Below are 12,119 nucleotides of genomic sequence, written 5' to 3'. Positions count from 1 at the left end.
ATGTCCCTTGATCATTTGTCGGTTGGGGAACGGCTTAATGTTTTGTAAATTTGCCTTACTTCCTTATGTATTTGGGAAATTAAACCTTTGTCAGAGAGTTTTGTTCAAAAATTTTCTCCCAGTTTGTTGCTTTTGTTCTATTTTGGTTGCATTGGTTTTGTTTGTACAAAACCTTTTTAATTTGATATAATCAACATCATTCATTTTACATTTTGTAATGTTCTCTATCTCTTCCTTGGTCTTAAATTCTTCCCTTTCCCACAGATTTAACAGGTATTCTATTCTATGTTCATCTAATTTATTTATTTTTTTCACTCTTTATATTTAAGTCATTTACCCATTTTGAATTTATCTTGGTATAGGGTGTAAGATGGTGATCTAAACCTAATTTTTCCCATACTATTTTCCAATTTTCCCAGTAGCATTTGTCAAATAGTGAGTTCATGTGCAAAAATCTGGGATCTTTGGGTTTATCAAACACTAGCTTGCTGAGGTCATTTATCCCTAGTCTATTCCATTGATCCACCTATCTATCTCATAGCCAATACCATATTGTTTTGATTATCACTGCTTTATAATATAATTTAAAATCTGGTACTGCTAGGCCACCATCCTTCCCATTTTTGTTTCATTATTTCCCTTGGTATTCTTGATCTTTTGTTCTTCCAGATGAATTTTGTTATAGTTTTTTCTAATTCTATAAAAAAGTTTTTTTTGTAGTTTGATAGGTATGGCACTGAATAAGTATATTAATTTGGGTAGGATTGTCATTTTTATTATATTAGTTGTCTATATTGAAATAGTATCCTTACTTATAATTTCTTCTTATATATTGATAAGGGCCAGGTGATTAACTGTTGATGTGGGTCAGTTAATACACACTTTTTCCTGTATAAATCGACTGGCTGTACAAAGTTTGGGAGACAGATATTAAAAATATATTAAAGTTGTAAAGAAATAAAAGATAACAAGATTGAAAGGTAAGAGGTTCCCTAAAAACTATGCATTTTATAACTCCTCCCACATCAACTTCCAAAGTCCTAAGGGACTCTCTTCTTTTCGAGTTTCCCCAAACCTATGTTATCTTCTTATTCTAACTTGTCCCCAAATTTCTATCTCAACTGAACTTAAGTCCAAAATCCTTACTTAAAATTATATATAGTTTAAGAATACTGTCTCAAGATGTTTCAGTAAAAATTTTTCTGCCAGTTCCAGCTAAGGTTGAATCTGTTTGAAACAGGAATGACCTGATTAAGCTGAAGCCTACCTTCTCTATCTGTTTTCTCACAAAGATCAGAGAAAAAGATCTTCTATTCTTCTCTCTATTAGTTTTACACTTGAGTCACCGTCAAACAGTAACCCCTCTCTTTTCCAACTATCACTCTTCTGTTCTCAAAATGTTTCCACAGGGAAAAGTCAGGGAGCTCAGAAAGATGCTGCTTCTCAGACCAAGCTCAGATCCAAGAGAGAGAGCTCATAGAGTGACAGCTACAAAAACTCCAAACACCAAGAATTCTCAGAATTCCAGTAGAGGCCTTGGTTCCAAAACTCCAAACTGGGCATTTTGACAAAGTTCTCTCCTGCAACTCAATTTATAAAATCTTTATACCAAACCTAATCCAAATTTATCCCTAATACTACCCATGGGCAATAATTTTTTGACAGTTTCTTGAAATGTAACGTCAAGGCATTTTTTTTTTAATTTTGGCTTTCAAGTAGCCCAATTGTCTCTCTTGTGTCTGTATTCCAGGTCAGTTGTTTTTCTAAATGAAATAATTCATGGTTTTGTTTGTTTGTTTGTTTTCATTCTTTTGTTTTTGTTTTATTGTTTTAAGGGTCTCCCAAAGTCATCACCTTCTACTTACCCAATTCTAATTTTTTTTCCATTTTTAGTTTTTTTAATTTTTATTTGATCATTTCCAAACATTATTCATTGGAGACAAAGATCATTTTCTTTTCCTCCCCACCCCTCCACCTCTCCCATAGCTAATGAGCGATTCCACTAGGTATCACATGTGTTCATGATTTGAACCCATTTCCATGTTGTTGGTATTTGCATTAGAGTGTTCATTTAGAGTCTCTCCTCAGACATGTCCCCTCAACCTCTTTGGTCAAACAGTTGCTTTTCCTCGGTGTTTTTACTCCCAAAGTTTGTCCTCTGCTTGTGGATAGTGTTTTTTTCCTAGATCCCTGCACATTGTTCAGGTACATTGCATTGCCACTAATTGAGAAATCCATTATGTTCGATTGTACCACAGTGTATCAGTCTCTGTGTACAATGTTTTACTGGTTCTGTTCTTCTCGCTCTGCATCACTTCCTGGAGATTGTTCCAGTCTCCATGGAATTCCTCCACTTTATTATTCCTTTTAGCACAATAGTATTCCATCACCAACATATACCACAATTTGTTCAGCCATTCTCCAATTGAAGGGCATTCCCTCATTTTCCAATTTTTGGCCAAAGAGCGCAGCTATGAATATTCTTCTACAAGTCTTTTTCCTTGTTATCTCTTTGGGGTACAAACCCAGCAGTGCTATGGCTGGATCAAAGGACAGACAATCTTTTATCACCCTTTTGGCATAGTTCCAAATTGCCCTCCAGAATGGTTGGATCAATTCACAATTCCACCAGCAATGAATTAATGTCCCTACTTTGCCACATTACCTCCAGCATTCACTACTTTCCTCTGCTGTCATGTTAGCCAATCTGCTAGGTGTCAGGTGATACCTCGGAGTTGTCTTAATTTGCATCTCTCTGATTATAAGAGATTTAGGACACTTTTTCATATGCTTATTAATAGTTTTGATTTCTTTATCTGAAAACTGACTATTCATGTTTCTTGCCCATTTATCAATTGGAGAATGACTTGATTTTTTGTACAATTGATTTAGCTCTTTGTAAATTTGAGTAATTAAACCTTTGTCAGAGGTTTTTATGAAGATTGTTTCCCAATTTGTTGCCTCCCTTTTGATTTTAGTTACATTGGTTTTGTTTGTACAAAAACTTTTTATTTTGATGTAGTCAAAATTATTTATTTTACATTTTGTGACTCTTTCTATGTCTTGCTTGGTTTTAAAGTCTTTCCCTTCCCAAAGGTCTGACATGTATACTATTCTGTGTTTACCCAATTTACTTATGGTTTCCTTCTTTATGTTTAAGTCATTCACCCATTTTGAATTTATCTTGGTGTAGGGTGTGAGGTGTTGATCTTTGCCTAATCTCTCCCACACTATCTTCCAATTTTCCCAGCAGTTTTTATCAAATAGTGGATTTTTGTCCCAAAAGCAGGGATCTTTGGGTTTATCATATACTATCTTGCTGAGGTCGCTTGCCCCCAGTCTATTCCACTGATCCTTCTTTCTGTTTCTTAGCCAGTACCAAATTGTTTTGATGACTGCTGCTTTGTAATATAGTTTGACATCTGGGACTGCAAGGCCCCCCATATTTGTGGTTTTTTCTTCATTATTTCCCTGGATATCCTTGATCTTTTGTTATTCCAAATGAACTTTGTTATGGTTTTTTCTAAATCAGTAAAGAAATTTTTTGGGAGTTCCGTGGGTATGGCAATAAATAGATAGATAAGTTTGGGTAGGAGGGTCATTTTTATTATATTGGCTCGTCCTATCCATGAGCAGTTAATGTTTTTCCAATTGCTCAAGTATAGTTTTAGTTGGGTGGCGAGTGTTTTGTAATTATGTTCATATAGTTCCTGTGTTTGTCTCGGGAGATAGATTCCTAGGTATTTTATTTTGTCTAAGGTGATTTTGAATGGGATTTCTCTTTCTAGTTTTTGCTGCTGAGCTGTGTTGGAGATATATAGAAAAGCTGATGACTTATGTGGGTTTATTTTGTATCCTGCAACTTTGCTAAAGTTGTTGATTATTTCAATTAGCTTTTTGGTTGAATCTCTAGGATTCTTTAAGTAGACCATCATATCATCTGCAAAGATGGTCTCCTCCTTGCCTATTTTGATGTCTTCAATTCCTTTATCTTCTCTAATTCCTACTGCTAGTGTTTCTAGTACAGTGTCAAATAATAGAAGTGATAATGGGCATCCTTCTTTCACTCCTGATCTTATTGGGAATGCATCTAGTTTATCGCCATTGCAGATGATATTAGTTGATGGTTTTAGATATATACTGTTTATTATTTTTAGGAACGACCCTTCTATTCCTATGCTTTCTAGTGTTTTTAATAGGAATGGGTGTTGTATTTTATAAAAGGCTTTTTCTGCATCTATTGAGATAATCATGTGGTTCTTGTTGGGTTGCTTGTTGATGTGGTCAATTATGTGGATGGTTTTCCTAATATTGAACCAGCCCTGCATCCCTGGTATAAATCCTACTTGATCATGGTGAATGACTCTTCTGATCACTTGCTGGAGTCTTTTTGCCAGTATTCTATTTAAGATTTTTGCATCTATATTCATGAGGGAGACTGGTCTATAGTTTTCTTTCTCTGTTTTTGACCTGCCTGGTTTTGGAATCAGTACCATGTTTGTGTCATGAAAGGATTTTGGTAGAACTCCCTCTTTCCTTATTATGTCAAATACTTTATATAGTATTGGGATTAACTGTTCTCTGAATGTTTGATAGAATTCACTGGTGAATCCATCAGGCCCTGGGGATTTTTTCTTAGGAAGTTCTTTGATGGCCTGTTGGATTTCATTTTCTGATATGGGATTATTTAAGAATTCTATTTCCTCTTCTGTTAGTCTAGGCAGCTTGTATTTTTGTATACATTCATCCGTATCACTTAAATTGGTGTATTTATTGCCAAATAATTGGGCAATGTAATTTTTAATGATTGCCTTAATTTCCTCCTCATTGGAGGTGATGTCCCCCTTTTCATCTTTGATGCTGTTAATTTGCTTTTCTTCCTTCCCTTTTTAAATTAGATTGATCAGTACTTTGTCTATTTTGTTTCTTTTTTCAAAGTACCAGCTTCTTGTCTTATTTATTAAATCAATAGTTCTATCACTTTCGATTTTATTAATTTCTCCCTTAATTTTTAGGATTTCTAGTTTTGTTTTCTGCTGGGGGGTTTTAATTTGGTCACTTTTGAGTTTTTTTTATATGTATTTCCAATTGATTGATCTCTGCTCTCCCTAGTTTGTTAATATATGCACTCAGGGATATGAATTTACCTCTGATTACCGCTTTGGCTGCATCCCAAAATGTTTGAAAGGATGTCTCGCCATTGTCATTTTCCTCCATGAAATCATTAATTGTTTCTATGATTTCTTCTCTAACTAAACGATTTTGGAGTATCATATTGTTTAGTTTCCAATTAGTTTTTGATTTGGTTTTCCATGTGCCATTACTGATCATTATTTTTATTGCCTTGTGGCCTGAAAAGGTTGAATTTATTATTTCTGCTTTTCTGCATTTGTGTGCCATATTTCTGTGACCTTTGTGAATGTGCCATGTGGTGTTGAGAAGAAGGTGTATTCCTTTTTATCCCTATTTATTTTTCTCCATATGTCTATTAATTCTAATTTTTCTAAGATTTCATTCACTTCTTTTACCTCTTTCTTATTTATTTTTTTATTTGATTTATCTAAATTTGATAATGGTTGGTTCAGATCTCCCACTAATATGATTTGACTGTCTATTTCTTCCTTCAATTCTCCTAATTTCTCCATTAGAAATTTGGGTGCTGTACTATTTGGTGCATACATGTTGATTAGTGATATTTCTTTGTTATCTAACGTCCCTTTTTACAAAATATAATTACCTTCCCTATCCCTTTTGATCAAGTCTGTTTTTGCTTTGGCTTTATCAGATATCATGATTGCAACTCCTGCCTTCTTTCTGTCAGTTGAGGCCCAGAAGGTCTTACTCCATCCTTTAATTCTGACCTTGTGGGTGTCTACCCACCTCATGTGTGTTTCTTGGAGACAAAATATGGTAGGATTTTGGATTCTAATCCATTCTGCTATTTGTCTACATTTTATGGGTGAGTTCATCCCATTCACGTTCAAAGTTATGATTGTCACTTGTGGACTCCCTGGCATTTTGATATCCTCCCCTAATTCTGATCTTTCTTCTTTAGCTATAACCCTTTAAGCCAGTGATTTACTTTAAATTAGTCCCCTTAGACCCCTCCCTTGATATGTTTCCCTTTCTAGTCCCTCCCTTTTTGTTCCCTCACCTCCCCCCTACTTCCCTCCCTTTTTGTGTTCCCTCCCAGCTACCCCCCTTGGTTTTCCCTTCTCCCTACCCCTGTTGGATAAGATAGAATTCAAGATCCCAATGGATCTGGATGCTCTTCCCTCCCAGAGTTGATTTCATTGAAGGTAAGGTATAAGTAAAAACTCTATTCCTCTCCTTCTTACAGGAGTTTTCTTCCCCTCCCCTTCCGATGTGTATCTTAGTGTGAGAAAGATTATTCTATTTAGTTTTTTTCTCCCCCCCCCATTTGTTGGAGTATATCTTAGTACCATCAACGATTCCCCTCTCCCTTTTCCTTTCTACCCCCCCCTTTCTCCATATCATCTTGATGCCCCAAATGTACCCTATGCATGATTTTTCTTACTACTTTGATGATGCGTAGAATCTTTGAGAGTTACACATTACATTTTCCCCACATATTAATATATAAAAATTTATATAAATGTAGTTCTTATAGAAGAGAGTTTGAATAAAAGAAAAAGATGGCATTTTTCTCCTTTTCCCTTTCTTTCATATTTACCTTTTCAGGTATCCCATGCTCTTTGTTTTTTGATATTGAACTTTCCACAGAGCTATGGTCTTTTCTTTGCAAAAACTTGGAAATCTTCTATTTTGTTGAATGCCCAAACTTTTCCCTGGAAGTATATAGTCAGTTTTGATGGATATTTGATTCTTGGTTGAAGACCAAGCTCACTTGCCTTTCTGAAAATCATGTTCCATGCCTTTCGATCATTCAGAGTGGAAATTGCAAGGTCTTGTGTGACCCTGATTGGCATTCCTTTATATCTAAATTGTCTTTTTCTGGCTTCTTGTATGATTTTTTCTTTTGCTTGAAAGCTTTGGAATTTGGCAATTATATTCCTGGGAGTTGTCTTTTGAGGATTTAGTGTAAGGGTGTTCTGTGAACTCTTTCAATTCCTGTATTTCCCCCTTGTTCTAGAATCTCTGGGCAGTTTTCTTTGATGATATCTTGTATTATAATGTCGAGATTTTTATTTATTTCTGGTTTTTCTGGAAGGCCAATTATTCTCAGATTGTCTCTCCTTCCTCTATTTTCCAAGTCTATCGCCTTGTCAGTGAGATATTTTATGTTCTCTTCTAATTTCTTGGTCTTTTGGCTTTGCTTTATTAATTCTTGCTCTTTTGCAAGGTCATTGTCTTCCAGTCGACTGATTCTGACCTTTAAAGCTTGGTTTTCCTTCTCAATTTGGTCAAACTGTTTTTGTAGTTATGTTTTTTCATGCTTCAAATTGTTGAATTCATTTTGCATTATTTCCCACTTCTCCTGACAGAAGGCTTCCATCTTTTTGATCATTTCCAATTTAAATTCTTCAAGAGTTTGTGGAGAGTTTCCATTTCCTTTGGAGTGTATTGGAGCATTTGCTTATGTTTCCTCTTCTATCTCCTCTGTATTTTGTATTTTTGCTCCATAAAATGTATCCAAAGTCACCCCCTTCTTCTTGCCTTTCTTGGTGTTTGGAGGTTTTTGTACTTCTGTACTGTTTTCAGTCTCCATCTGAGTGAGGAGAACTGGCTCTTCATGTATCTGTCTGATGGTCTGAGGCTTTAACCCCAGGCAGATTGTCCTTTCTCCGCAGCTGTTCTGTCTTCCTGGGGAGGCCCAGTGTTTGTCCTCTTCTGCCTGCTGGCGTTTAGGGATTTACTGCTCTCAGTTCCCTCCATTTGCTTCTCCCCTGCCTTACTTCCACGCTTTGAGCCTGGCACAGCACTGTCCGCAAGGTATCTCAGTGCCTTTGCTGGCCCTGAGGTTTCTGTTCTTTCCAAAGACCCTGCTCTCTAAGGGGGGAGGGGTCGTGGCTTCCCTGGGTTCTAAGGGCTCCTAATGGGATTAAGTTCAGTGGGAGTGGGCCGAATGATCCCCGAAGCAAAAAAAACTCCTCCTCTACAGTCTGTGTTGAATGCTGGGAGACTGGCTCAGGTTGCTTTCAAGGTGAGTCCTTCAAAATAGCCAGCCCTGTGTAAACCTCAAATTTCCTTAGACTTATAAATGTTGGAAATTTCACCATTGGGATATTTCATACTTGGAAAATTTCTTACTGATAGTCTATTGGAATGGGAACCCCATTGGCATGGGAGGTTCCTGAGGCCCTTTTGCTGGCCCTGAGGTTCCCACTACTGCTGCGGACTTAGCACTCTGGGTTGGGGGGTATGGGTCCTGGGACCTTCCTTCTGCCTACCTCTTAGATCAGAGTGATCTAGGGTTCTGGCTTTTGGGGGCCATACCTTTTGATCCAGGTCCAGGAGGAGGGTTCCCTGGGTCTGTCCTGTTGTTCAGCTTGAATTTCGGTGTCCTAGGAGCTTTCAGTTTATGATTGGTAAGGAAGGGTTTTCAGAGGTCTGAACTTTCGCTGCCTCTAAGCCTCCATCTTGCCTGGAAGTCTCCCCAATTCTAATTTTTAAGGAATTATTTTCTTCCATGAATATTTGAGCCTCCTTTTCCCATTTGGCCATTTGCATTGCTTTCATGTGTCTTCTACATTTTTCCTCTGCCTCCCTTAAGTGATTTTTGAAATCCTTTTTGAGCTCTTTCAGAGCCTGAGACCAATTTAAATTTTTCTTTGAAGTTTTTTGTGTGTGGCTGCTTTGTTCTCACTGTCCCCTTCTGAGTCAGTCTTGTCCTTTTTTGTTGCCATAAAAATTTTCTATGTTTAGTTTATTGCTCTTTGCTTATTTCCTCAGCCTTTTTTCTTGATTTTTGTTTTTATCTTAAAGGTAGGTTTTATTCTCAAGGTAGAGGGGGAAGTCTCTTAAACTTCAGTTTTTCATTTCTGCTATCCTTAGCTCTACTTATGGATTTCTGCAAGTTTCAATTCTTTCAAGGTAGTTTGATTGACTGTGGGCTGGGAGCTCTAAAAACCACTTCCCACTGCTGATTCAGTCTCTTCTAGGAGAGAACTTTGAGGGCTTGCAGGACTCATATGACTGTAAACTAACTTGTGCTAGGGCTCACAGCCTCACTCTGGGATTAGACCATCCAAGTACACTTCATAGTGCCCTGCATTTGGGCTTAGGACTTCACTAAAGGCTTGCACTGGAACTTAGAACTTAAAGAGGCATGCACTGCTATTGGCTTAGACATTGTCTGAGGGTCTCAAAGATGGCTTCCAGGTTTAGAAACTGAAACAGTAGATATGGTAGGGTGACTTGCTGTTGGCTTGCACCAGTATTCCTTGATATAGTCTTGCTAGAGACTCCATAGCCTTGATTGGAGCCTCTCTTTCCATAGAACCATACTCTTTCTCCCTATCTTTAAAGTCATTTTCTGGAGGAATGTTGCTTTATTGCTTCTTTCACTCCAGAATCCATTTTGAAGTATTATTTTAAGATTGGTTGGAAAGGATTCTCAGAGTGGTTTGAGCTTTCCCTGCTTCTACTGTACCATCATGGCTCTACCTCCTATGGTATCCTTTTCTAGAATAAGTCCATTTCACTCATATTAAGCATTTGTCTTTCAGTATATCCATTTTTTATTATTTTCTTCAAAACAGGATATTTAGTTATGTCTTCATACATACTAGAAGCTTCTCTGATATTTTTAATATTATGTAATTACACTCAATTTTTAAAGTGTCTGAATCAACTAATACCTGCAGTAAAAGTTTCTTCATTATTTAAGCATTCTGACATCTCATATGAATTTAGTTATTATGATCATATTCATGTCATTTGGTTACAATACATTTTTGTTGTAAGGGAATTTTTTTGCACTGGCAGTATTTATGTCTGAATTTATTTTTACCATTTATTAAGGTAACTTAAAAAAATTAACACAACTAGTAGTAATATGGTTCAAAACAGCATATCACATCTATGCATGTAAAAAATTCTCAACTAACTTTGTGTATCACATTAATTGAATTTTAGCTTGCTTTAAATACAATCTGATATCATTTTATAATTCACAGTTTATTGAATTTTTCATTATTCAAATTACCATCAATCATGACCTCACTGTATTTTTATGTATATATACCACAGATTAGTGAACATACATATGGTGGTCATTCTTTTGAGAAGGCCTTAATCTTAAATTGCCATTTTGGTGAAATGCCAAAAAAAATTCTATTTCTTTTGATATTTTGAAAAATAAAGTCCATGATTAAGCCACTGTATGCAAGAGTTGTGGCAGCTAGGTGGTGCAGTGGATAGAGTACCAGGCCTGGGGTCAGAAAGGTTTAAATCTGACCTCAGATGGTTACTAGCTATGTGACCCCAGATAAAGTTAACCTTGTTTAACTCATTTTCTTTATATGTAAAATGAGATGAAGAAAGAAATGTCAAACCATTCCAGTATTTTTGCCAAGAAAACCCTAAATGAGGCTACAAAGTCAGATCTGATTGAAATGACCAAACAACAATAGACAAACATTACATTGCATCTGACTTACCTAGAACATCTTTAATTGTAGCCTCGGCAGTTCTTTTTTCTAGAATCTGTTTGTCTTTTGAAATAGATACTTCCAAACCATCATCACTGATTCTGCACTCCAGTTTCATTCTTCTCTTATTATTATTGTAACTACTATTGAAATTACTAGTATTGACAAATTAAATTACTAATGAATCAGCAGCTCCTAAATAGGTTCATTCAGGAACCTGTTCAACCATCACCTGTATTTTGAGTTTGCTCCACTTTGATAGATCTTTGCTACAGCTTGCCCCTACCTCAAACTAGAGATATTGGTAATGATCTTGATGATGGGTTAAAATTTTCTATTTAAAGCTGCTTCCCTGTTGCCCTGGGACCTAGGAAGGTTTTCAACTATTCTACATTCCAAAACCAATTATGAATTACTGCTATTCACAGTTTTTTCTCCCCTTCCCCTCTCCTTCCTTTTCTTTCTTCTTTATGGAGCGGTGGCACTAAGCGGAAGCTAAGCACTGGTATTGCCCTAGTTGGAAATCCATCAATCATCTTCCTGGATGAGCCATCCACTGGCATGGATCCTCTGTCTCGACGACTACTTTGGAATACAATAATACGGACCCGTGATTCTGGGAAGGCCATTGTCATAACCTCCCATAGGTATGGATCTAATTCTTGGTCAGGGGGATAATAAAGTGGAGGCAATAGGCATTTACCTGGGTCCAAAGACATGGGTTGATTTCCTTACTGAAGTCTGTAAAGTAAGAGGGAGAAATGTCTAATTTTGTCAAAATAGGATATGCCACATTACTCAGATATTGATTGCTGGGCTATGTATGATCTATATTGCTTTGAATGCTTTAGAACACAGGAAAACTGGATAGAATTTCATAAAGAAGATTTGGGAATTCATGCCTTTTTTCCATTGCTAAACACACAGATCATGAGAACATCTTTATACTCCATCCATGCTCTGGGCTTTGCATATCTGTAATACCCTATCTGGCCTTTACAGAGACTCAACATAAATTTTCATCCCTATCTATGATCTAGGCCTCACTGAGGGGGAAGATGATACATCTCCAGTCTTGATTCTTTGTCTCCCCAGCATGGAGGAGTGTGAGGCATTGTGCACTAGAGTGGCTATCATGGTAAATGGGAAATTCCGGTGTCTAGGAAGCCTACAGCATCTCAAGAAGAAGTTTAGTAAGGGATATACCTTACTAGTCAAACTTAAGAGAGATTATAAGGAATCTGAAGTGGAACATTTCAAGCAATTCATGAAGGAGATATTCCCAGGTATTATAGATTGAGTATAAACTTTCCCAATGGGATCCCTTGAGGTGAATATTATTCCCTGAAATAATCCCCATTGTGCTGAGAAAAGAGGAGATATTTGCCTTGTATTTGTTGCTTTTTTAACCCTCCATAGCTAATTTGTAGTGTTTCTTGCCTTTTTTTTAATTCAACAATAGTTAGTTAAATTCTTAAGGATTATTTTGTTAAGTATGAACATCACCTGTATCCTAAATTTAAGGTTTCTTCTTACTATCTACTA

The 12,119-nt window shown here is 36.6% G+C and overlaps 1 protein-coding gene across 4 annotated transcripts in view; it reads left to right on the top strand.

The window, feature by feature from the left end:
• LOC100026548 (phospholipid-transporting ATPase ABCA3-like) overlaps positions 1–12,119 on the top strand; it is a 314,104-nt gene that overhangs the window by 287,200 nt on the left and 14,785 nt on the right. For all 4 annotated transcript variants that reach the window (XM_007498226.3, XM_007498223.3, XM_007498222.3 and 1 more), the window contains 2 exons: positions 11,051–11,221; positions 11,670–11,860. In XM_007498226.3, the coding sequence (XP_007498288.2) occupies positions 11,051–11,221; positions 11,670–11,860 (362 nt within the window). The remainder of the gene's footprint in view (positions 1–11,050; positions 11,222–11,669; positions 11,861–12,119) is intronic.

Source organism: Monodelphis domestica, chromosome 7 (genome assembly GCF_027887165.1).
Source record: "Monodelphis domestica isolate mMonDom1 chromosome 7, mMonDom1.pri, whole genome shotgun sequence".
Classification (NCBI taxonomy): domain Eukaryota; kingdom Metazoa; phylum Chordata; class Mammalia; order Didelphimorphia; family Didelphidae; genus Monodelphis; species Monodelphis domestica.
This window is presented reverse-complemented; position numbering and strand designations above follow the sequence as displayed.